This window comes from Notechis scutatus, chromosome 2 (assembly GCF_049901735.1).
Source record: "Notechis scutatus isolate UNSWTSFEM ecotype Mainland chromosome 2, rNotScu1.2, whole genome shotgun sequence".
In the NCBI taxonomy this organism is placed as follows: domain Eukaryota; kingdom Metazoa; phylum Chordata; class Lepidosauria; order Squamata; family Elapidae; genus Notechis; species Notechis scutatus.
Window position 1 is genome coordinate 200,861,432 of NC_142010.1, and position 27,527 is coordinate 200,888,958.

Below are 27,527 nucleotides of genomic sequence, written 5' to 3' on the forward strand. Positions count from 1 at the left end.
TACAAAAGAAAGGAAAAATAAAATGTGTGGAAACAAACAATATTCACTGCCACCTCCAGCATTCAAGAACGTGCACAGGGAAACGGTGCCAACTACCCCCCTCAAAAAAAATGAAGATTGAAGGGAAAAATTATTGTAGAAAAACATCACTTTATTTGAGGATACCATTTATTGTTTAAATATTTTCTCCCTATAATGCATGCATCTTCTTTTACGGGTTTTCTATGCGTTTAGCTTTATGTTATCGTATTTTTATAGGCTTCTACAGATTTATTTACATCAACTTTCTTTTCAATATGTATCTTATTCAATGTACTTCTTATGATGTCTGTATCATAATCCCTGCAATTTTTCCTAAACTCATTTTCTCCTGTTCCTCCCCCCCCCCTAAATTCTCTCTTTTTTTTTTACAGGCAGCCTTGAATTATACATAACAACTTGAATTACCAGGGTTTAACCCTCCCCACCCCCGCTAAGGAGTGCGGAGAACTAAGGTCCTTTTTGCCTTAGCTTGAGTTCCAGCCATCTTTCGCCACTCTTCAGCATTCCAGACTTGGCTGCTTTGGTTAATATCTGGCATTTTCTAAACTTTTTAACCAGAGACTGGTAGCTTTTGACTTGAAACCCTGCGGGGATTTTAGTATCTTTTAGGGTGGTTATACTGTAACGGAAGCTACTTGTCTCCCATGTTGTTTCCAGCTGTTTCTTAAGCTACCATTATAAATTCCACTCTGGATTCCAGTAGTTGATAAAGGGCTCGTGCTCAATCTGGACTTTGGCCGTCACAAGATTTGGTTGGGTTCACCACCTCCCCCCCCACCCCCCATGATTCTTGCCCTTCCAATCCATGCAGCATCACTGTTTGACTTCTTCATGGATCAGTGTACCATGCCTTTCCTTTTTTCCTGTTCTGTTCTCAGTAGTTCTCATGACTTTCTGTTGCTTTCCCAGATATTTGCACACATGGATATGCCCTCAGCTCTCCCCTTTCCGTATGTTCTCCTTGGCACTGCAAAGACCTTTCGTGTTTCCATCATAGCTCTGATAATTATTGCAAAGCCAGAGGCATCAGCCTTGTTCTTTCACTCCTACATTCCTCCTTAGAAGCCCATGGGAACTTTGTAGCAAGGAACAACTAGCTTCATAGAAATAAAGAGGCAATGCCCTTCTTTTTCAAAACTTTAAAAAGTGTGCATGTGAGAGCGAACACTGTAGGCAAAGGATAGGAAAGCAAGGGGACATAGGCAAAAACTGAAAGGTGCCCACTAGGAGATGTTTTGAGTGGATTACGAGCTTCCAGTTGTGAGAATTGATTATTGATTAAATGGGCTATTGTTGGCTCAATTTCAAAATTATCAAAAGTGAAATAAGAAGTAAAGTAAATAAAATAAATTGTGTTATTATTTGGCTGACTATGAACTGTTTTAAGTAATTGATGTAGAGATATACATTCATGTTAAATGTAAGATAAAACAAGAATATTCATTAATTTTTCTTGTTATTTAATTGAACATTGGGCATTCTAAAGTTTATTATATTTGTTCATGTCAAGGCAAGGCAATCATCCAACTGATTACTTAATATCTAGGGTTGCTATGAGTTAGAAGGCCTATAAATTTTATTTAAAACAAGCAAGCAAATAGATAAATGCATCCATATAAATTATGAAGCCTGCCCCAACAAATCAGACTTAGACACAGTATAAAATGTTTTATAATTCAAAACATATTTTGGAGAATTTTCATTCATTTCTGTTTCTCTATTTTCAGTTAGGTGAAAGAAATTAAGCAACTGTCATAGAAGCCCTCTTTTTATATTTACTTTTAATGTTCTTGTGATAGGTTGAATACAGATTTTATTATTTTTTTACTTATTAATCAAATTTATAGAGCTGCCTGTCTGATGAGGGAGAGGCATGTATCTTAGTTAATTTGTTCACAGCTGGAAATCTAGAACTGATTTCAGCCATGCAAAAATGAAAGAATAGAAATGATTAAATCATATACTTAGAAACAAATCTGATGTTTGCCACCAAATGTTTGCCACAAAATGGTACAAATTAGAAGAAGCAAAGGAAAAGAGATGACTGCATTAACTTCAAAGAGAAGCTCCTTCTCCAAAATCAACCCTTTTCTGTGCATATTAAAAAAAAGAAACAAGGAAAATGAAAAAAGCATCCACAAGACTTTTTCAGGATGAGTTTACGCTATCATGATAAACACGAGGAAGAATTGTGAAGATGGATTAGCCTTCTCTGTGACTCCTGAAAGATTCATAATGATGAAAGTTAATCTTTTTGTATTCTGAATTGTATTTTGTAAATTGAGGATTACCTGTATTTGCAACCACAATTGAGTCCAAAATTTATGTTGCTAAGTGAGAAATTTGTTAAGTGAGTTTTGCTCCATTTTACTATTTTTCTTGCCACATTTGTTAAGTGAACCACTGCAGTTATTAAATTAATAATTAGAATCTGGTTTCCCCATTGACTTTGCTTGTCAGGAGGTTGTAAAAGGAGATCGCATGATCCAAGGAAACTGCAACTATCATAAATATGAATCAGTTGTCAAGCATCTGAATGTAAATCACATGACGATGAGGATGCTGCAATGGTCATAAGTCTGAAAAATGGTCATAAGTCACTTTTTTCCAGTGCTGTCGTAATTTTGAACAGTCACTAAGTTAACTATTGTAAGTCGAGGACTACTTGTATATATGTGCTGCTTTAATGAGTGAAAGACAGATATTATGAGCTCCAAAAATTCTGCTCCAAAATAATTGGAACCTTACATACCGGTAGTCTTAATATTTATAAAGGCAGTCCTTGTTTACTGACCACAATTAATATTAAAAGCAGTGGAGAAGGGAGACCACTTAAAACCCTCTGGCAGGTACGCCTACATGGGGTGTGGACCAGCGGTGGGATTCAAATATTTCATCCAGTTCACCAGAATCAGGTTAGCTGTTATGGGAGGCATGGCCCAACCTGACCCTGAGTAAACCAGTTGTTAAATTACCACCCAGCTATCAAAGTGGATCCTGGGCACTACTGTGTGCTACAATGGAGAAATGGGCAATGGAGTGGCCAGCACGGGGAAAGGGGGAGGAGCAGAGACAAGAGAAAGGGAAAGTGGCCTTCTGTTTTCATTGCGTTGGCCACTCTGTTGCCTGCTTCTCCATTGCAGCGCAGTGCCCAGGATCCACTTTGATAACCTGGGGGGGGCGAGGGGGGGAGGAGTGTAATTTAATAACCAGTTCATTTGAACCAGTGCAAACCAGCTGAATCCCACCACTGGTGTGGGCCTATGATTACTTGGTTATAGTCTAGCTAGTGACATTTACAAATATCTAGCAAAACTGAACCCTACTGTACTCACATCCTAGGACCAGATTGCTATGGTACTTTTGTATATTTCAATTTTCTATATTGAGGTACATATACATTAATACATTAATGTAATTAATTAATGTAATTAATTAATACAGCAAACTACTATGACATCATCCAAAGGGCACTGATGTGTTGAGGTTATCATGTATGGTGCAGTAAAGCGCTTGTGTCCTCAGAATGGAAGAAAAGACAATGCATGATGACATCTTCATGCTTGTTTTGTCATTTCCATCTCTGAGACCAGCCTCCTCCCAGGTGCCCATTCATACTGACTTTTCTCCACTCATTGCATCATTTCTGTTTCTGTAATTTGAAGGTTGCACCAATGTTCAGTTTGTAGAAGATCCTTGAGTTCTGTTTCTCGTTTCTGCAGTGATGATCTGACCTGTTCCAGATTGGTTTTAACTTCCAACAGAAATTTCTTTTCTGGTAAGTAATCTTGTATTTCTTCTATATCCACCTGAGTGATACCAAGAAGTCTTGATATATTGCCTCAAAAATAGTAAGACAACTATGCCCAGATTAGCAAGATGTAAAATGTATTAGCCTGTAGTTCTATTTAAAGAACAACAATGCGTGTTTAAAGTATTTGATTAAAAATGCTACAAAACAGCAAGGCTTAAAAGTTAAGCTAGTAATGCCTAATGACGCTCCTACATAAAATTAAGGTCTTGCTATCTTAAATTTAAATGTGGTTCCTTTTCTAAAATATCACAAACCCTAGTACCAAAATTAACAGCAATTATGAAATTAAAATGTTTTTTTGAAATAAAAACTCATATGATATCAGCTGCAAAGCACCCCTGATTTGTTACAGATTGGGGAAAAATCCAGATGTTGGCCTCTACTGAAAGATGAAGGTGATACTTACCACAAAGCAACCTTGTCCATTCTGTGTTATGGTGTCAGATTTAATTTCTCTTGCATTCATTTCTGTTTCTCTATTTTCAGTTACCTGAAAGAAATTAAACTTTATTCAATTCATTTTAATTTATTTAGTTATTTATTTTTGCTACTTAAAGTATTTTCATTTCTATAATAACACCTTTTGGCCATGGACTATGGGATTCTGAAACCAACAAATCGCTCATCAAAATATTACTAGTGCTTAACTCTAAATCAGCTTAGCGATTAAAATTACGTGTTAGCTGAGCAAAGCAGCTGAGCAAAGTAGGAAAATGAATCTGACAAAGTTTTCAGTCCAATTTTCCAAAGATTAATTAAAACACTTAAAATATATAAAGTTAAAAAACAGATCTCATAACATTCTAAAATAAAATGGTGTTCTAGACAGTCTAACTCAAAAATTTTAAGACTATTTCAGTTACATTAGAAAGAACTACTAGAAAATATTATACTTTTTTTTCCTTCAAGTTGAACTATTCTTTCTCATTCTTTATAAGCAACTTAACATGACTACTTATTCTTCATCTGAAGTGCAATATTTATTTCATCTAAACTTGATGCATTTTGCTGACCACAATGTAATTTTACCTGGATACTTACCATTTTCTGCACATTTTCAAGGTCCAGCCTACTTTTATGAAGTTCTTTGATAGCTGAACAGCACAAGAAAATGTATTAAAAACTGATCATTAAATAAATATTATTGGCATTCATCAATATATTTTTTTTGTGTGTAAAAAAATTATTAGGAAGAATAGGTTATAGAAAGAAGGCAATTAGGATGAAAACTTGAAGACAGAGGTTTGATTAGAATTATATGTATAATTGCTGAGATATCAAAACATATATAAGTAAAATAAAGAAAAACAGAAAGCACACACACACACATATACACACAAACACACCTGTTTAGTTACTGCAAGAAGATTGCATTGGACGATCTGCAAGATATACCTTAGCCAACAAACAAGAACTGGTGGGACCATAAAATAATAGAGAAAGTAATAGAAAATGAAGAAATTGAAGTGCACTGGGACTTTTGAATTCAAACAGACAGGCACATGGTGCATAAGATGCCAAACTTAATAATTGTTCATAAGAAAGACAAAAAAGTCTATATAGTGAGTGTGGAAGTAGCTGAAGACAGCATAATAGAAGAGAAAGAAATGGAGAAGATAATCAAATACAAAGATCTGCAAATAGAAATAAAATGATAAAAGCAAGTAAAGGTGATCCCTATAGTCACAAACTGGAGCACCATGTGAACATCATCGTCTGACATTCACCATCAATCAACCACAAAAGGCAGCTTTACTCAGAACAGCTTCCATCCTGTAACGGCACATCTAATGGCATCAAACATTCAGATCTGCCCAAACCAGGTCCTTGGGGAGGACTCGATTAGGTGGATAAAAATCCAAAGTCTGGTAGGTAGGATTATAATTCTTGGGAAGGTCAAAGTGGGAATCCCTTCATCTCTTTTTTTTCTAAAATGTCAGGTTTTAGAAACTGGTAGAGTAACATACTATGGTATAAAATGCTTTAATATTAGAGTACAAATATTACATAAGGGATAACAGCTGCAATATCTATAATACACGAAGAAGCAAGGTTTTTCAGGCAAAACACTTACTTAAATTATGCTGGGTATACAGACAGTATAGCTTCTGCATAATGCTTTTTAGGAGCCAAGACTGCAAAAAAATAAAAATAAATAACAGCGAAACCAGAAATAACTGTCTTCCATTATTTCATAAACCAATAATAGAAGAGAAAGATCATGCGTGGTGCAGCTTAACTGCTTAAATGCATAGGATGCATTTAAGTGCAATAGGATGCAGTAAGTGCAATATAAATCATAAAATATAAATATGAAAAATATAAAACAACACAGATAACAAAAGTGCTTCAAATGAGAAACTTATTAAAATAATCTACATGGACACACAAGGAAGATAAAAATACAATTTTAGTTTTTGTTTTTTTTAAAAAACTGGTATGCTTCCAAGAATGTTTAACAAACCTAATTCTGGAACTACCTTTTCTTTGTCTGCATTCACATCTTGCTCTCGTATCTGGTTCATGAGCTCCTCCTTTTCTTGTCTTAGCTTCCTGTTTTCTTCTTCCAATCTCTGGATGTGTAATAAATGATACAATGGAAATGAGGCCCTGCTGGTTGATCTTGGAGTATCAATGATGGTATTTCTGCTGTAATGAAAAGCTAAGAAGGGAGCATGTTTTCAAACATGAAAGACGATTCATTATTGCTTCATTTCGTATATGAGAAAAATGGATTCAGTCATCTCACCTAGCAGTTATCAAAGTAACACTGACCCATGGTTGCATTGGAAGGGATTGGTATTTCTGGATCTATGGATTTAGAATGAGGTCAGCTCTTGTGTGGCTATTCTACCCTACCAAAACTTGAACATATACAGTAGAAAGCTAGACATTTTATTTCCTTAACAAGGAGGAAAACCTTCTAAGCACCAATTCCACCCGTGCTTTTTACAATTTTGTAAACAACAAACTAAAAGACTCAAGGTCCATCCCACCCTTGATAGGACCTGATGGTAAAGACTGCAACGACGACACCATTAAAGCCAACCTCTTTAACACATTCTTCGGCTCAGTATTTGTAAACAGCAATGGATCATGCCCAGTATTTCCTAGCCGTACCACAGATAACAACAATGATCTAATACATATCGATTTTACAGAAGACAATGTTGAAAAAGCACTACTTAATCTAAAACCATCTCTATCTATTGGACCGGATGGAATATGTACCTACTTCTTAAAAAGCTATCCACTGCCATAGCCAAACCTCTAAGCATAATCTTTGAAAAATCTTTCAGGACCAGCTCCTTGCCTAACCTATGGTCACAAGCCACAGTCATCCCCATCTTCAAAAAGGAGACCCAAGCCTAGTTGAAAATTACAGACCAATCTCCTTATGCTGCGTCACCTGTAAAGTCATGGAATCAATTATTAACCAATCCATCATCCTCCACTTAGAGACAAACAACCTACTCTCCAATAAAAATTTGGTTTCAGAAAAAAACTATCCTGTAATCTGCAACTCTTACACTGCAAAAACATATGGACGACACAACTCGACCAGGGCAAAGCAATAGACGCAATCTACATAGACTTCTGTAAAGCCTTCGATTCAGTGGTACACGACAAACTACTCCTAAAAATAAAATCCTATGGTATCTCTGGACAACTGAATAACTGGATAGAAGCATTCCTGGCAAACAGACAACAAATGGTCAAAATTGGAAGCGTCCTATCAAATTTTGTACCTGTCAATAGTGGTGTCCCCAAGGCAGTGTTCTAGGACCAACTCTCTTCATACTCTACATAAATGACCTCTGTGATCATATTAAGAGCAATTGTGTTCTTTTCGCTGATGATGTAAAGCTGTTCAATACCACAGACAATACTGCTACCCTACAAAAAGATCTTGACTATGTATCAGAATGGTCAAACAAATGGCAACTTCAAATCTCAACAAATAAATGCTCTGTCTTACATATTGGCAAAAAAAATCAGAAAATAAAATACAAGCTGAATAGTCAAGATCTTGTTGATGACCCAAGCTCTGTAAAGGACCTTGGAATACTCACCTCTAATGATCTAAGTGCTAGAGCCCACTGCAACTACATAGCCAAAAAGGCATTAAGAGTTGTTAACCTAATCCTACGTAGCTTTTTCTCTGGTAATATCACACTACTAACCAGAGCATACAAAACATTTGCTAGACCAATACTCGAATACAGTTCATCAGTCTGGAACCCACATTACATATCTGATATTAGCACAATTGAGAAAGTCCAGAAATATTTCACAATAAGAGTTCTCCACTCCTCTACTCGTTGTAGAATACCTTATGCCACCAGACTTGAAATTCTAGAACTAGAAAACCTTGAATTACGCTGTCTTCGGTCTGATTTAAGCATGGTATATAAAATCATACATTGCAATGTCCTACCTGTCAATGAATACTTCAGCTTCAACCATAACAACACAAGAGCACACAATAGATACAAACTCAATGTTAACCGCACCAAACTTGATTGCAGGAAATATGACTTCAGCAATAGAGTGGTCAATGTCTGGAATACTCTACCCGACTCTGTAGTTTCTTCCCCAAACCCCAAAAACTTTAACCTTAGACTGTCTACTATTGACCTCACCCCTTTCCTAAGAGGTCTGTAGGGGCGTGCATAAGCGCACCAACGTGCCTACCGTCCCTGTCCTATTGTTTCTCTTATTCTTCTTTTATTTTTCTTATATGTACCCATTTCATGTATTCACAACTATGTATACACTTATACTTATTATCTTGTAAACAATTGGCAAATCAAATAAATAAATAAATAAAATAAAAGGAGACTTTGAAGAAATAAAGAGCAAAAGTACAGTGGTACAGCACTGCCAATCATTAAGAATGCAGAAGAAGACAAGAAGCAATTCATAAATCATGCATGTGATATGTAGGTAGTTGCTTACCTTTCATTCAAGATGACTACATTTTGCTTCTTACCTTTCTTGTGTCTTGCCAGCTTTTCTTTTCTTTTCCTGCCATTTCTTGATAAGCTTCCAGAGAAGATCTCAGTTGCTTAATTTTGTTGCTGTATTGGTTTTTCACTGCCCTTACAGCTTGCTCCTATCGACAGATAATGTTGAGGAAAATAATCTTTAATGACAACTATCAGGGGAGAAAATAATCCTCTGAATTTAAACATTTGGATCGTGCATCTTTTTTTTAATAATATACAGTTGATAACAACTTGACTTTCTATAGTAGTTTACTTGGTTGGGGACACACCAGGAAATCAGGGATTCATAACCTTGGCCTTTATGTTGTTGTCTATATTATCAAAAGATTTTAATGAGTATCAGAGCACCAAGAATGGGCAAACCATTTAAATAAATCAATAAAATGGCCCAAGTCACATGACATTGCTAGTCTCCTGGAATATTTGGTGCTTCCATCTCCAAAGATTTTGAAATTACAAAATTACAAAATATTTTACTTGGATGCCCACCAATGCTTGGGTTAATAGAGATAGTACCTCCAAGGAATTAACCTTAGCTTAACATGCATGGTGCTTTCAAACAAAGTCTGAATGCTTTTTTCTCCACATTCTTTTTTGTCTGCTGTTATTTCAGCAGTCCCCAGACTTTCAGACTCTGTGGACTGATAGCGGTGGGTGGTGGCAAGGGTGGGTGGGAAGGGGATGGTTTTGTGCATGCAACTTAATCTTGTGCATGCACAAATGGAGCCTTGCGAGCTTGCCCAACGCTTGTGTGGCCCAGCTGGTTCCCAACAGTCTGTGGACCAATATCATTTCGTGGACCGAGGTTGGGGATCCCTGTGTTATTCCTTTCCATTTTGGAAAAGAACTGCAGCCAGCAGAAAGAATAGTAGAGGCATTTGTAGAAAGTTATGTTGTGGGAATTATTATTTGTTTACTTGTGAGAAAATGGAAAATGTCAGAAAATTCTTTTGGGGGCAAATATAACTCAATTCTGGTCACAATTGAGTTATTATACTCGAAGAATATTTTTGGTCCAAATCAGTACTGTCTATAAGTCCAAATACTTTAAATATAGGGTCACCATCCCATCTCAAACCCTCTTCAGGATTACACATTCTAGAGTGAGTTGTCTCATCCTTTTTCTTGGGTAGCAAAACATTTTCTTTGCAGTCAGGTGAAACAATCCATCCAGAGAACTGGGGTTTCTTTTATTTCATTTATCCCATAGCTGAGAGGGATAATGAGTTTTGTAATTCTGATTATTTCCATCTTCCTAACAAAGAATCAATGGCCAGGGAAGTAAGGACGGAATTATAATAGGCTGCAACAATTGGACTAACATAGACATATTTGGGCCCAACAAGGCTAACATTTCTTGTTAGTCAGTCCTTCCAGATTATAATCAGGGATTGGCAGGTAGAAAATGAAACATGGAACATAGAATAGAGTTGGAAGGGACCTTGGAGGTCTTCTAGTCCAACCCCTTTCCCGAGCAGGAGACCCATACCATATCAGACAAATGGCTATCCAGTCTCTGTTTGAAAGAGTCCAGGGATGCCTCATGTGCAAGTTAAGAAAATAAAGGAATAGCATGAACAAAGAGGAAAGGAAAATGTTGTTTGTCTTTGCTGTTAAACAAAGCCTGCTGTCAGGAGTGGGATTCTACTGGTTCGGACTGGTTTGGGCGAACCCCTTGCTCCTGTCTCCAAACCGGTTTGCTGTGACAAACATGTGGGCCCACTGGTCTGCCCCTGCTCTTTCCTGTCTTTTACTTCCTTTGTTTAGAGCACAGCTGATTCGCACATCAAAGCGGTTAGCCTCCTCTCAGCTGTTTTCTTTACAAGGACTGCTGTAGAAGGTAAGTATTAAAACTTTTTGAAATGTGGAGCGTGCACGCGGAGCAAAGGGCCCGATCACTGAAACGGTTGTTATACCAGTGGAATCCAACCCCTGCCTGCTGTTGTATCCAAATATCCAAATACAAATAGAATTTTTAAAATTTTACGAGATTTCCCCACCTCACGCACAGTGTATTATACCAAGTTCTAGAGTTTTAGGTTTTCCAAAGTCCTGCTGATACACTTTATCAAAGAATTACATTTTCATCAGAAATGACTAAGACAGCTCACAGACCTCCAACATTTCAAATGAAATTGAATCATTCGGAGGGTTAGTTATTCTTAATTATGCAGTTTTAATAACAACATTAAAAATGGATTGGCTGTGATGCAGAGAGAAGATAGTGAAATAATTATGTTCTAAGACAACAGATCCACAGGGCAACTATGTCAAACACAAGGGTGCCTAATTCAACATGAATTAAAAGATCACAGTTTCCCGCTTCAGATAGTAATGGACATCTGCATAAACCTGCAGTAAAACTGCTCGTGTTTGTGCTTTCAGGTGAGATCGAAATTAACCACCATCACCTCGACTGATGAGGAAGGGTGTTTTTTTTCCCTTAGGGAAAGACACATAATAAGCCCAGTTACAACAAACCTAATACAACATTCAACTATATTACTGGAAGGAAAAGAAGATTATTGATTGCATCTGCTCTTCCCGCCAACAAAATGGAGAGTGTTTTGGCGGTTGATGAGAAGAAGAACAAAGAAGTATTGAGGTCCCTCGTGGCCTTTCCTTTCCTCCTCCAAAAAGAGGACATAATTAATGGGAGTTCATTTTGCAGATGGGAGCTTTTGGATGCATACCCATCGATGTTTGTGCGTCTGCCTCTGTGCACGATTGGTGACTGCAGTAGTAGTCCCTTAAAAGATCTTCCATCCCTGGAGTAGGAACTCAGACGCAGAAGAATATATGGAAATATTTCCAGATATTTGAATGGACAATATCTTCTTCTTAAAGCACACATTGTGTCTTTCTTTCCCTTCCATCTTTTTCCAATTTTTGTACAATTTTTTTTACTCCGTTAAACGAATGGACAGAGACACAAAATCATATGTATGGGTATAGGCAATGGGTGGACTGCTGGGGGTTCACAGGGGTTCGGGAGAACCTCTAGCTAAGATTTTGGAGAACCTCCAAATCCCACTCCCACCCCTCCCCTCCCAAGTATCTCCATGCAGCCCGTTTTGGATACACGTAAGTGCAGAGTGCGTGCAGAGTGCGTGCAGAGGCTCGGGGAGGGCAAAAAACGGGCCTCCCAGAAATTGGGGAAGGCTGGAAACGGGCCCATTCCCAGCTTCCAGAGAGCCTCCGGAGCCAGGGAGGCTGTTTTCGCCCTCCCGGAGACTCGAGGAAAGCCTCTGGTGCAGGAGGCTGACTAGGCCCCACCTACGACGGCCACACCCACGCAGCAACCAGGCAGAGAACCTGTTGCTAAAAATTTTGAAGCCCACTCCTGGGTATAGGTATATGTATCAGTATATGTGTGCATGTTACATATACTCTCTCTCTCTCTCTCTCTCTCTCTCTCTCTCTCTCTCTCTCTCTCTCTCTCACACACACACACACACACACACACACACACACACACTCTTTCCAGAAGGTTATTCTCAGATTTAGATTAATCTAAACAAACAAACAAACAAACAATCCCCCCAAATTGTGAGAGTCAAGTATCTGTTTAGTATTTGGATGATAGGCTCCAAGGATGTTGAAATATATCCCAAAGAATGGCAAATTATTTCCTCACTATTGACAAGAAAACTACGTGGTACAGTTTGCAGATTAAAGTCACTGCAGGCTCCATTCAAGGAGACAGTACCTTTTTATGATCAGATAATTGGATCTTTACTTTAAATGCTTTCACCCATAGATATCCAGAGAACCACTAGAGGGAGCTATCTTCTAATATGAAAAACGGAGTTTATGTTTTCAATAGTCACCATCATATTCAGAAAGAGGTAAAAGACAGAGAACAGAATATACAACACAGGTTTCTGAAGCCTGCAATTTTAGAGATGTGTGGACTTCAACTGCCAAGCTGCATCTTAAAGTGGCCTGGTTTGAAAAAACACAGATGCAAATGAATTAGACCATAAGACCATTTTCGGGAGAATTGTCTCTCCTGAACATTTCTTTATTGTGGCCTAATCCTAAACAAGGTTTGTTGCATTTGAATCTCATTAGTTTCAACAGGTTGCGGACTCAGTGGTGGGATTCAAAATTTTTCACTACCGGTTCTGTGGGCATGGCTTGATGGGTGTGGCTTAGTGGGCATGGCAGGGGAAGGATACTGTAAAATCTCCATTCCGCACAAATGTGCGGATGCTAAATGTGCGGATGCTAAAAAATACTGGACTAAAATCCAGATGTGGTTGGAAAAAAATCACAAAAAACATATAGACTTAAAACCAGAGATATTTTTATTGGGAATTTTACCTGAAATATATAGTAAAGACTTGAAATATCTGATTGTAAATGTATTAACAGCAGCTAGGATTGTATTTGCCAAAAAGTGGAAAAATGAGAAAACACCATCACAGGAGGAAATCATTAAGAAAATATTGGAATGTGCTGAAATGAGTAGATTGACATTTGAAATTAGAGAACAAGAGGATAAACAATTTTATAAAATTTGGGATCTATTCTATCAATGGTTAGACAATAAAATACAGTAATGAAATATGTAGACTTTTAGAAAATAATAAATATATAAAGATGTACTTCTTTCTTATTATATCTACAAAATGATTTTAGGATAGATTTGGGATGATAATATGAACTGTTATAAAACAAACTAAGTAAATTATGATTATCTTGTAAAACATGAATGAATAAAAGTATAGTCAAATGACTGATTAATAATGATACTAAGGTATTTAATTTTTGATTGAAAATACGAGATTATATGCAATGTAATTGTAATTGAAGACTACGAAATGGAAGCACAAAACAATTTGTAAACCAACCGGCACACTGTATGTATACATATGGAAGATGGCTTGATGTTTTTATGTTCTGTTTGTTTATGTTTGTTTTTAAAAAACCAATAAAAACTTAAAAAATAAAATAAAATCTCCATTCCCTCCCCACCTTTGGGGGAAGGTTACTGCAAAATCCCATTCCCTAATCTGCTTTCCAGCTCCGTTCTCCTGTACAGAGCAACAAAAGCAGACCCAGACGATCAGCTGGGACTCAGGAGGCAGAGAGTAGATGGGGGCGGGGCCAGTATTTGCCGGTTCTCCAAACTACTCAAAATTTCCGCTACCGGTTCTCCAGAACTGGTCAGAACCTGCTGAATACCACCTCTGGTCTGGTTGCGGCAGGCTTTTTTTTTTTTTTTCATCTGGTGCTTTCCAAATGTATTAAAAATCTGGCAAATTCTAATACATTCGATAAACAAGAGATAGTAGAGAGTGATTTCTCTGCATTACATTTGGAATCTTTTCCCCCTAACAATGCCATCTTACAAATGCACAAGGCTTAATCCTACCTATCTATGTAGACAATTGCAGTCAAAATAAGTATCTGACATCCTTTATCAGATGCAACTCAAATAGAAAGGGTTTGGTTGACTCATGTTTGTTCTCACAGTGAAATGAAAAGCAATTGGGCACTTGGATTGTTTCTGTCATAACAGGAAATAAACAAAAAACAAATCACCTGGCTTTCTTTTCCAACATGCTCCAGCTCTTTGATAACTTTCACGTATCTGATTTTCATCTGGTGCATGTCTTTTACAATCTGCACAGAAAGGCAAACAGAAAAAATAAATCCATATCATTATTGAACACAGATCCTTAACAGTGTGTCGGGGTGAACATTCAGTCAACATTTGGCTGTACTGTACTATAAGAGAAACAATATAGATGGTTAAACTAGCACAGGCAGACAGCAAGACCAAAATGCACCTTAACCGCATTTCATTTTAGGAGGCTCAATCAATTCACGCCCATTACATGGGAAATCCTTGACTTACAACCATCCTTAAAGGTTGTAAAATCAGACAAGACTTACTTAACAACTGCCTTAACAACAGAAATTCCAAAGTCCTAATTGTGGTCTGTTGAGGACTAGCTGTAATACTGTTCTGACTTAGCAACTGTAATTTTTAAAATCTGAGACAGGTTTAGAAGTAAAGTGATAAAAATGTTTAAAGGAACAAATTGTACATACACAGTATGGCATATGGCTTGGTGGACATACAACTAACATTTAAGGCACACATATTCTATTTATGGTACTCTATTGCTCATTGGATGAATATTTGTAGGTTTGTGAAATGTTTTTAATCTCCTTCATTCAGTGGGACCTTTCTGTGAGCCAAGGGAAAGGAACCGCAAAGGAAGATCTCATTCTAACCTTACCTTGTTGAGCACTTGAGTAAAAATATCTATCTCTTGAACCAGGTGTAAACCATAGTTGTATTGTATCTCAGGACAGAATGTTTGTAAAAACCCGATTTGATATTTATTATTTATTAAATAGATGACCATGAAAAGTACTTTCTTAAGAGACAACTATTGAAATAGGAAAAGGAGGAAATAACTGATTTGTGTTTAGTAAAATTTAAGTGAGAATGAATGTGAAAATGAACCACTGATATATTACTGACAAATAATATCCCACTTTCTCAGGAGAACTGTCTCTTTATATTGTTTCCTTGGTACTTTTGGTGATGTTTTGCGAGGGGCTGTACAGTGGTGGTATTTTTTCTGTTTCCCATTTTGTTATCATGTTCCTTACTGCATAAAGTCAATGTATGTCAGAAATAATCATCACTCTTTACCTTGGTAATGTATAATTTAGCTGATTTATAGGGAATATAAAATAGTTCTTCTTTGGATTGATATCCATCCAGCTGAGTGTCAGGAAACAACTGTCCAGGAGAACTTGGATAACCTGCAATATATAAAAAATATGAAGAAAAAAAAAAAAAAAGAATAGGGCTGTGCAATGCTACAGATTTGATTCTGAAACATTGCTTTGAAAAATCCTAGTGCCTGAATGCAGCCTTGTCAGCAACTCATTGAAGCCACTGCATTTTTTTCCTGAAGAACTTTCCTCACAAATAGAGTTGAGTTCCTGGACTGCTTTAATGAATTATGAACAGATGCTGTACTTTTACTATAACACATTCTGAAGCACCATTTTGTTATCAACGTAAAATATTGCATAGCCAAAGACAAACACTTGGGCCTTTAAGATAGCCTTTTGCAACCTGGTCCCCTCCATCTAAGTTTCAGAATTTCCAGATAATCAAATAGTTGATCTAATTTATTATCTCATCCCAGGCCACATATGGGTATTGTTGAACTACAGCTTTCCAAGATCTCCTATTCCTGGCTAAGGATGCTGGTAAGTGTAGTCCAGCAACCTCCGAACTGCCATTTGCTTATCCTAGCCTTGTTTTTTTTTAAATACAGATTTGAACCGGTGATGCAAAGAAGCAAGGCAATGCGACTATTCACACTTTGAAGGGCAGGCCAAAAAGAGAACACTGATACTCTCACACATTTGTCATTAACAAAATAGTAAAATGAGTTTAAAACAAGATGCCCTCAAGTGATACAAAACAGCAGGTCTCTATGTGATGGTTTCAGTAAGATGTTTCATGCCACTGAGGCAGCATAATTCACCTCACTGAGGGAGGAGGTGAGACGATGCACTTCCAAAGTATTTTGTGTGGTTTTGGTCTTTTCCAATAACTCATTAGCCTCCTGGAAAAGTTGGAAGACACCATGTTGCCTTACAATCCGGGCACATTCTCCTATCCCGAAGTTTCCCAGGGATTGTATAAGTTCAATGCAGCCATTAAAAAGAAATTATATTTATTATGCAAATAAGACATGGCAAAGGAAAGACCCAACTGTTGCCATGAGAATTATATCATGAAATGGCAGGCGGGCTACAATGGTATTAGTTTCTGCTTATATTGTGAAAAGTACCTTTCTCTGCTTCCTTTTGGTTTTCTTCATTTTCATTGAGACATTTTGCAAGGGAAGTCTTACTGTGGTCAAAACTCTTGTTCTCATTTGAGAAAGTTTGCCCTGCAAAACAAATCAAGCTGAAAACCAGGCTGGCTTTATAATATGTACTTCTACCCTTGTCTTTTCCAATGTGTGCTGCAGATTACTCCTTTTATGCACTTGCATAATGTTTGTTACCTCATACCTTCTCTCACACGATGGGTGCATATATATGCATATCTATGCAGTTCTTATGACTGGTCATGTAACAACCACTGAAACTTGTTACCTCCCTGAAAAAGGGACCTTGCGGTCCAGATCCAAAGTTTGGACAGTCATCTTTCTCCAGGGGTGGGCTGCTGGGGGCTCGCAGGGGCTCAGGAGAGCCCCCAATAACCTCAGAAAGACAAGCATCAAAAGGAAAGGTCTTAATAGGCTTATCATTGAACTTCTGGGCATTCAGCCAAGAACATTTCACACCTCGTAAAAGTGTTGCAAGCTAGATAAACAATCCACTCAGCGCTTGAGGGAGAGCCATTGAGAAAATCAGATAACATAGCCACTAACCTCTGAGGGGATTAATGCCCAAATAATAAGAATCACGTAACTCACCAGAAACTCCACTAAGACTCCAAGATCCCGCTCACAGTCACTGCTATTAAACCTGGTTTCACCCAGTCTTTTATTAAAATATTAAATGCAAGAAATAATAAACAACTTTTTGGTACATATCTTTATTTAGATAATTAGGGCAAAGAAGCGACGTCGAGTTGGCCACACTCACCCAGTCACATGACCACCCAGCCAGTCATTAGGGCAGAGAGCCCCTTGCTAAAAAAATTGATGCCCACCCCTGCCTCGCTCCCTGAAGTCACAGGTCCACACTTTGGGGGCTCAGCAACCCAACCATGCGTATAACCCTTTGTAGTGTCTCATACACATATGACTATGTTTTATGATGGTTTTGTTGAAAACTGGTACTTGCTTGCCACAGTAAAAAAAAAATCAACCAACCGTGTGGTAAATTATGCCCTTATGACTTACAACTGTGGGCATCTCCATTGCAGTCACACAATTCGAGGACTACCTGTATATATACTGTACATGCAATCATTAGTGTAATTTCTTATCTTGAACATTCAGCATTGGTGCCTTGTCAGGACAGCAGCACTGAAATTCAGATAGAGATCTATGGCTTCTTCAAAGTTATCCTTGTCAGATAAATTTAAATTATTAATTCCCTGCAAGCATAATTCTAGAAATTGTAGTCCTAATAACATGGGCAATGATTGGCCTTTCTTACCATGTCCAGTTTCTTCCTCCATGGCTATATTTTTTGTTTGTGTTTTGTTTGTTTTGTTTATTTTTGTTTGAGCTTGTATCTCCTCTATAACATCAGTAACACTTCCGGGCAAGGAAATCCATGAGATGATATTTAATCGTGATTTGGACTCCTCGTTATTTCTCAGGCCCTCTTCAGATATTTGGGAACTTGACGGGAAATCCGTTTGTATCCAGGCTCCTGGAAGAGAAATAAAATGTATTTCATTCATATAGTTAAACCTGGAAAAATCAAACCTAAAGAAAAAATTATTCTGTATCAGAGAAACTGCAGTGAATGTAAGGGGGTTCAGTGCTGTACATCCCTTCACTTCTTTTTGAAGTCCAAAAGGTAGTTGAGCTGACAAGAGAACTTCATGTCTGAGACGTCAACATGCTTGTGATGGTGACTATTTTAGCAATAGGAATAGCACTTAGACTTATATTTTTATTTATTTATTTATTTATTTGATTTGCCAATTGTTTACAAGATAATAAGTATAAGTGTATACATATTGTGAATACATGAAATGGGTCCTCATATACTGAAAAATAAAAGGGAAGGAAACAATAGACAGGCTGAGTCAACCTTGAGCGCTATGCACGCCCTATAGGATTCATAGTGCTTTACAGCCCCTAAGTCAGCAGAGTCAGCCTTGCAACTATCTGCATTCTAACCATTTTGAACCTGGAAGGATAGAAGGCTGAGTGCTTGAGCCCCCAGGATTGACCTTGGCAGTCAGCAGAATTCTTTCAATACTTCATTCTAACCATTGCACCACCTTTCTTTCTTTCTTTCTTTCTTTCTTTCTTTCTTTCTTTCTTTCTTTCTTTCTTTCTTTCTTTCTTTCTTTCTTTCTTTCTTTCTTTCTTTCTTTCTTTCTTTCTTCCTTCCTTCCTTCCTTCCTTCCTTCCTTCCTTCCTTCCTTCCTTCCTTCCTTCCTTTCTTCTGTCTGTCTTTCCTTCCTTCCTTCTTTTTTTCCTCCCCCCCCTCTTCCATCCATCCCTCCCTCCCTCCCTTTTCAAATAACTCAAGATGGCAAATATATCCAACATGCTTTCCTCCTATTTTCAGAGGTGGGCGTCACATAATTTAACAACCAGTTTGCTTAGTGCAGAACCAAAAATGTGAGCGCGCGTTCCAACCTGTTTCTACTTGCTCTTTGAGTTTAGACAACGAGGAAATAATTTGAGGAAGGAAAATCCAGACGTGTTTTTATTTCCTTCCCCTAATCCAGGGGGTCAAACTTGCAGCCTGCAGGCCAGATGCATCACATGCTGGCCAGCTCACCTCTGTTTTAGCGAAGGGGGAAAACGTCGCGATACATCATGATGTGATGACAACGTGACACCACGAGTTTGACACCCCTGCCCTAATCCTATTTTTCTCTCAATAACTTCAGAGTGTTTCAGTTTACCATTCTTGCACCACTGCATTGATAAACATGCAGTTTTCTAGGCGACACATTCTTCTGCCACACTACATTTCTGTTTGTGTCATGAACTCCGCACAGAGGCAAAAGCAACTAGAAATGACCACCTCCTTTCCCATTTCTTTTCTGCTTACAATATTGTGCTGAGTACATGTAATCATTACAGGTCGTTCTTTGGCTTACTACCATTCATTTAGTGAGCATTTGAAGGTACAGCAGCACTGGAAAAAAAAGATATACAACCATTTTTCATACTTACGACTGTTGCAGCATTCCCCATGGTCATGTGGTCCAAATTCAGTTGCTTGGCAACTGGCATGTATTTATGATGGTTGCAGTGTCTTGGGATCATGTGGTCCCCTTTTGTGACCTTCTGGCAAGCGAAGTCAATGGGGAAGCTAGATTCACTCAACAACCTTGTTACTAACTTAACAACTGCAGTGATTCACTTATCAAGTGTGGCACGAAAGGTCATAAAAGAGGGCAAAATTCACTTAACAACTATCTTGCTCGGCAGCAAAAATTTTGGGCCCAAAATTGTGGTGGAAAGTCGAGGACTATTTTTATAATTCAGAGGACAAAACATTTGTGCTTCTCCAGATTTTATCTACTCGGTGTCCTAATTGTAACAATATGTCTTTCTGGGTGGGGCTGGAGCAAGTTACACGAGGCATAGTGAACTGTATTCTTGGACATGTTTATAGGATTTTGTAAATAAAACTGGCACAGAAAAAGTGTGGATCTTGCCATAAGCAGTTCCTAATGCAAATCTCCCTGTATTGTTCACAGTCCCCTGGGAAAAACAGTTTGGGGCTATTTGTTCAAAAAACATGTAATTCACCACAGTCTCACAGGATATGCCTTTTGTACACACATGAAACTATTATAATCAGATTTTTTATGTAGCAATAGTGTTTCAATGTTTGTTAAAAACAGACAATGTCACAGACTTCAAATTTTGCCGAATTCTCTTTCTTCTCTATTACAACAGAGATGGAAGAATGTATACGGATGTTCTACAGTATAATATCTTACCTTGAAAATTCTTTATTCAATAATTTGGGGGAAATGCTTATATCCAAAAAGAGTAATTGACAAACTCAAGCCTAGAGGGTTCGAAATAACAATTGCATATTACATTACGTTTATATATACAATTGTGAAACATGTTTCCAGGCCGGTGGGAAGCAGGTAGAAAAACTAACACAGGAGAAAATATGTGAGTGTGTGAGAGGGAAGCAGGGAGAGAGGCTTTGGAATACATGCAGGATCTACATTTTGCAGATTTTACAGCATGGATATAAAAGTAGCAGTTTTTCTTCTTTTTTAAGGCGCTACAAAGAGAATTTTTGGAATATCTTTTCAAAAAAATACTTAAACACACACATACATGTTGTGGCTCCGGGTTTGGAATCTGCTCCTGTGGCAGATATAAGTTCAAGTGATGAGGATATGGCAGTAAAATATGAGCCGGCTTTGATTAGTGACTTGGATAGTAGCCAGAATGAGGAGATGGATGTAACAAGGGGAGATAAACCTGATTTAATAGAGTTGTCAGGACCTTCGACCCCCTCTGGTTCCTTATCTGAGCAGCAGCCGGGAATGGCTGACAGGGAAGGCATGAGAGAGTTTTCCAGTGGAGAAGACAATTTGGAAAACTTATGGCTTGACGCGTCAGAAACAGAAGGAGGCTCAGACGTCAATCTCAATTAGGGAGAAGGCGTCAAGCCAGTAATTAATTAGGGAAATTAACACGATCCATAAGTGGATAAAAGGACATGACTGGGCTGGTGGAACTCGCCAGAAGCAAAGTGTCTAAATGGAGTGAAGATATGCAATAAACTCTCTGAGGCTTGTGAATTACTGCTAAGCCAGGATTGCCGGACAGAGTGTGGATTTATTGCTGTGTTTTGGAATTACTCTAGCCGTTCTTTTGTGGGGGTTTGTTTTTGATTTGAATTAATTCTGAAACGGCTGCTTTTTGCTTTGCTCGCCTGCAATTAAACACATACATATCTATATCCATGTCCTGTTATAAGTGTGTGCATGTGTGTTTGTACACACACACACACACACACACACACACACACAGTTTTTCTCTTTAACGACCCTAAATCCCTTGCATTGGGGTGAAGTCAGGGTGACTGAACAGAGTTCAAGTATTTACTGGCTGGATGCCCTTCCTAACGCCTATGTGGAGTTTGCAGCAGACAATTACTCAATGCGCCCAGAGAGAGAAATATCTGCCACTACCTAGGACATGAGAAAACCCTTTATTGTTTCTTTTAGGGAGTAAGTAAACTAAATGTTAATTCTGAAACGAATACCTGTGCACTCTTATTCAGACTATATTTGACTGTAACAAAATTGAGAGGCCTGAGTGCATATATCTAGGATTAGGGTAACCATGGTTTGAGGAATAAATGCCAGTTGGTTCACCACTCATTGCCCCTTTGCTGAAAGGTGTCCAAGCTCACCCAGAAGAGCAATGCAGTTTATGTTGAGGTATTTTTCCTAGGATACACATTAACAAGGAAATGTGTAAATAGAGAAATACACAAGGAAATGCTAGACACATGTTTTGAATTAGCTTGGAGCATGTAGCATGCTAAACCTTTCCACATGATTTGTACGGTATCTGGATAATACACTAGCACACATGAGAAAAGCCTCATTCTGGCACTGAACAAATCTTGAACCTGGTCATCAAAATGGCTGCAAGAATGCGAGGCATAAACTGACAGGAAGAAAGAAACATGATGAGAAGATACTTTCCCGTTGTTCACTGATTCCAGCAAAATGAAAAGTTGGTTGGAAAGTTACAAAGCTCTAGAGTTTTTCAGCTAAATTCCTAGAGAAGGGGTTTTGGCCAAGAGGGAGTATTCATAAGATTATGCATGTGCCTCTGGGCAGATTCAGACAACAGTTAAACATCCTTACAGTATTCACTTTTTTATGAGGCTCTCCGTGTCTTGTGAGAGTCATTTGGGAAAACCTCAGACGAAGAAAATTACAGCCATAATGTCAACTATTAGAACATGTAATTACTCTTAATACTGGCAGACTCATAGAAGCAGCATTATAACTTTGCATTCACCTAATATGCAGTACCGTAATGACTTTCATTGTAACTATGTGAATGTAAGAGATTTATAGCTTCTCTTGACTGTATATCTGAAATCTGAAAACAAAGTACATTTGTCACATAATGTCTAGACTCCAATTTATGAATCATGAATTAAATTTGAATTATGATTATGCTAATGTCATCAGGTAGCTTCATATTCTGACCATAATTTCCTAGTTTTGGATGATCCAAATTCAGATGCTTGGCAACTGGTTTATATTTAGGATGGTTGCAATATCCCAGGGTCACGTAATGCTCTTTTGCAACCTTCTGAACAGCAAAGTCAATGGGGAAGATAGATCAACTTAACAACCACATTACTAACTTGACAATTGCAATGATTCCCTTACCAATTGTGGCAAGAAAAATCATAAAAATGAGACAAAACTCATTTAACAAATGTCTCACTTAACAACATAAATTTTGGGTTCGATTGTGGTCATAAGTTGAGGACTACCTGTATCAGAAATTCTTCTTTCTCTTTAGCCACTAGCCACATTTGCATTCTGAAAAGGGTTGTGGCGTCCTTGGAAAAACAAACAAACTGGGTCAATTAATGCTCTGAGACAGGAGTGTCAAACTCAAGGCCCATGGTTGGATTTGGCCCATGGGGGGATTAAATATGGCCCGTGGGGCTGGCCTGGCAATAGCAAAGGACCAGCCTGTGGTGCCTCTGACAGCCAAAATGGAGTTCAGGGGGTGGGGGCATGCTCCATTTTGGCTGGCAGAGGGCTGCAGAAACCATTGCACCTGGAAACAGGGCACGGGGGTGGGGGGGCTGTAGGGCCTCCTGCGTGGCCTCTGTGGGCCAAAACAGGGCATGGGGGACGTGCAAGCCCCCATGTCCCAATTTAGCCAGCAAAGTGCTACAGGAAACCATCCAGGCTGAAAATGGGGTGCAGGAGTGCCCACCCATGGCCCGTTTTGGCCGGCAGGGTGCTGCAGGAGGCATTCATCCATCTCTCCCCCTTCAGCCAGCCCGTGGAGGAGAACTACAATGCTTATCTGGCCCTCAAAGAAATCCAGTTTGACACCCCTGCTCTGAGGGTTACTTTTAGCTCTAAATAGCCAGAGGTTTTTTGAAGTTAGAGTAATTCCCTCCAGTTAACTACATTATTGAGATAACTCACAGATGTGTTTAATGACTTTGTCTTTTAGGGCAGAGATAAAATTATTGAAAAGTTCTGCATAACTATGCCAGGTTTTGTCCTCCCAAAGCTACATGTTGGTGGGAAGTCAAAATAGGGCCTTTGAATAAAATAAAATAAAAACGAGTCTATGTGGTGTCATCCTCATGGAGAAAATCTATTTGTGTGATTGGAAGGAGTTGAAAACGACTTCATGGTACATCATCAATCCATGGCTTTGCACCATAGCCCTGATGGTGGCGGCACCTATTTTTATTCCACCACTGGGATGGTGAAGAGGAATGCCAAAAAGAATGAGAAGAGAAGGAGAACAGAAGAGGAGAGGGAGATGGGGAAGCAGGGAAAATTTGGGAGGATTTGAAAATTCAATTTAAGGCATCCCAGCCTGTGCAGTGCAGGTGCATGGAAACTGGTCATATGGCTGAAGGAGGGCATGACTTCATCTGCCATGCAACATGAACATGGCCTTTGTCTTTCCTCTGGGTCTTGTACCCCAGAAGGAAGTACATCTTTTATGTGACCCATACCTTCTTCTGTGCTGTCTTTATACACACATGAGTGTATCACCCTTAATGAAGATTGACCCCATTTTTCTAGTTCTTTAATGAGTCAGATCATTAATACAAACTATATCTTGAATACAAATCATAAATGCAACTTCTTATATCAGACTTCGTATATCAGACTAAAGAAGAACCCTAACCAAAGACACACTCTATTATGCTCCTCCATGTTCCAAACTAGTTCTTCCAAATTGTTTTGAAAGTGCACAATCCTATGCCTAAGCATTTCTACCTAGAGGTAAAATTGGTTTTTGACATAGACAGGTGGGACAAACTGGCAATTAGATTGTGCTATTTTGAAATTGCTCAATTTTCTTACAATTATTAGACGTACAAAAAATTTGGATCAATTATACCTGTTTTGCTTTCACTTTTGCTTTCAACTGTAGGAAAGATGGCATTTCTTTTTTTCTTCCACAGCCAAGAGTGTGATGACATAGGAATATTTTCATCATCTACTAGGTAGGTAGGAACAAAGAAACAAACATATCTTTACTATTTTAAAATCTGATCATATAAACTTATAAAGAATCATCTTTTTATTATGAGGAGTCTGCTAGTAAGAAATAATGTTGCAAACTTCACTTATTAAATCAATTGATATATAAAAACTTCATATATTCACAAGTTGTTCAGCATAACCCAATCAATATAATGTCTGAAATTTTAACCTAAATGTTTTATTCAGCCTAGTAATTTCAGTACAGGACTTTTGACTTTAAGCAAATGTTGTGTTATCAGGAACATTCCTTATAATCCTCATTCACATTCTTCAGAGAGCCTTACATTTGAATTTAATTGCACTTAGTACACTTCTTAGTTGCCCAGTGTTGTTTGTGCTGGTGGAAGTGGAAATAAGGGGAAAAAAACAAAACAAAACCCCAAACTGATGTGGTGTATGCCAGTGGCCCCCAACCTTTTGGGAAGCAGGGACTGATTCTGTGGAGAGAGTTTTTTCTGTGGACCAGAGAGCGTGTGGTTTCACATGCTGCCTGCATCCTGTGGATGGGGCTTCATTTGTTGGCATGGCCCGGTTGTAGAGTATGAAGAGAGTTGGTCCTAGAACACTGCCTTGGGGGACACCACTATTGACAGGTACTGGATTTGATAGGACGCTTCCGATTTTGACCATTTGTTGTCTGTTTGACAGGAATGCTTCTATCCAGTTATTCAGTTGTCCAGAGATACCATAGGATTTTATTTTAGGAGTAGTTTGTCGTGTACCACTGAATCGAAGGCTTTACAGAAGTCTATGTAGATTGCGTCTATTGCTTTGCCCTGGTCGAGTTGTGTATCCTGTGTATCCTGGTCGAGTTGTGTATCTTGTGTATCTGACATCCTGTGGCCCGGGTGCTGGTCCATCGGCATTGGGACCCCTGGTGTATGTCATAAAGCCAATGAAAACTTGGGTCTCTGTTTGAATAAAGATTGTTATAACTAGAATGCATGGGTTTGATCAGTGGAGTACACCTGATTTGTAAAATGTTTTGATAAGAGAAACAGCCAAATCTGCTCCTACATTAATCTTTGGTTAGATTGCAAGGGTGTCCAGTCTTGGCAACTTTAAGATCTGTGGACTTCAACTCCCAAAATTCCACAGCCAGCAGGGTTAAAGTATACCAGGGAAGGACTATACTGGATAGTTCATTCTGGCTTTGTAAAATCAGTCTCAATGATTGTGCCCTGAAAATCTGGAGGGACCCACGTTACTAGTATATTCAATCCTTAATCTCTCAGGGTTCATTAAATTTAGCTGGAAAGAACGGGTTTGTTCTGGAGATGACAAAATGCTTTTGTGCAGGATAGGGCAAGTCTGACCATTTAAAAATAAATTTTTAAGCAACATTCCCTTGACCCAGAAGATTGCAATAGTTGCCATCATCTGCAGATGTCCCCTTTTGGAACATTTTTGCAAATTGGAATAACCACAATCATCAATAAGAGACACTAAGTATAGGTAGTTCTCAGCTTTCGACTTTAATGGAGCTTGCCCATTATGGTCATAAGTCACGATGGTCATAAAACAAGTCAAATACTTTTAAGGCATTTAACCCCTAATGACCGTTCACAGCTGTGATGATGATGAAAATGTAATTTTGTGACTAATCCTTGCATTTATGAGCTTTGAAGGTCTGTAAAGCATAGGAGAGCTGAAGTAAGAATATAAAATTGTTGTGGGTTTTACTTAGTGACCGTTAATGACTGAGCTGCCAGTCCCAATTGTAGTCAATAAAAGAGGACTACCTATAACCTAAACTCAAACTTCAATATTATTATCCCCCCTGTAAGGACAGGCTTTTAGCTGGACCAAGGTCTCTCCAGGTCCCAGCACAATAGAACCTGTTATTTTTTTCCATCATACTCCATCGTACAAAGACAAAGTTTTTGCCTTTGTATGCAATAAAATATAACCTAACATTTAATAAAATAAAAATAACCTGTTATTCTTTCCATCATGCTCCATCATACAAAATGCATCCTCCTCTCTCTCTTTTTTGAAAATGTCATTTTTTCCTCTCTTTCTGTCTCTGAATTAGTTCATTTGTCTGTTTTCCTGTTGACCTACCTATATTTCTATGCGTTATGCTATAAATGTTTTCCCCAAGTTTCTCTTTTTCTTACCACACCCTCAGTGGTTACCCCATTATTTTGCTTGTTTTGTTTTTCATTCTTTTGCATACTTTTCTGAGGCCCTGCCTTGCTTCACCCAGCAGATTTTTTTCACCTTGTGTAATAAAGTTGCTTAACACCATATTCCTTTTTCTCTTCCTTTTGAAAAATTGTAAATTCTTCATTAGATGTTTAAAAATAAACTTAAATTTAAAAAAAAGATGCACACCCAAAACACCATCTGCCTTTAGGGCCCACTGCCTTCTTACTTCTTTGACAGCAAAAATAATTGAAGTCAAATTTATATACAAGGAATGATATATGAATATAATTAGCGGATAAAACAAGAGAACAAGAGCATAGCAATTAATACCTCCCATTATTACTCTGTATAATTTATTATGCTTATGTTATTTCTGGGCCCTTTAGCAGGCCTGTACTTTGTTCCAGCTGATTAAATTAAAATAACACATGTTGAGGGAATAAATTGCAAAACTATTCTAGCTGTCCAAATCACCCTAACAATTATGTATGGTATATTGAGAGGAGGTAAAAACTACTCATTTCACTAATTGGAATTATCATTCAAATTATGTTAAAAATCC

General features: G+C 38.1%; 1 protein-coding gene across 1 annotated transcript; it reads right to left on the minus strand.

The window, feature by feature from the left end:
- Positions 1 to 1,552: 1,552 nt before the first annotated feature.
- LOC113414342 (uncharacterized) lies at positions 1,553 to 25,680 on the minus strand. The gene is made up of 12 exons (XM_087954226.1): positions 25,590 to 25,680; positions 24,669 to 24,770; positions 18,025 to 18,243; positions 16,701 to 16,802; positions 15,542 to 15,654; positions 14,416 to 14,496; positions 8,850 to 8,972; positions 6,337 to 6,429; positions 5,931 to 5,991; positions 4,898 to 4,950; positions 4,263 to 4,346; positions 1,553 to 3,851 (listed from the first exon to the last, which is right to left on the minus strand). Exons 1-12 carry the CDS (start codon positions 25,678 to 25,680, stop codon positions 3,675 to 3,677), a joined length of 1,299 nt encoding a protein of 432 aa, XP_087810352.1. The 3' UTR covers positions 1,553 to 3,674.
- Between the last annotated feature and the right edge of the window lie 1,847 nt (positions 25,681 to 27,527).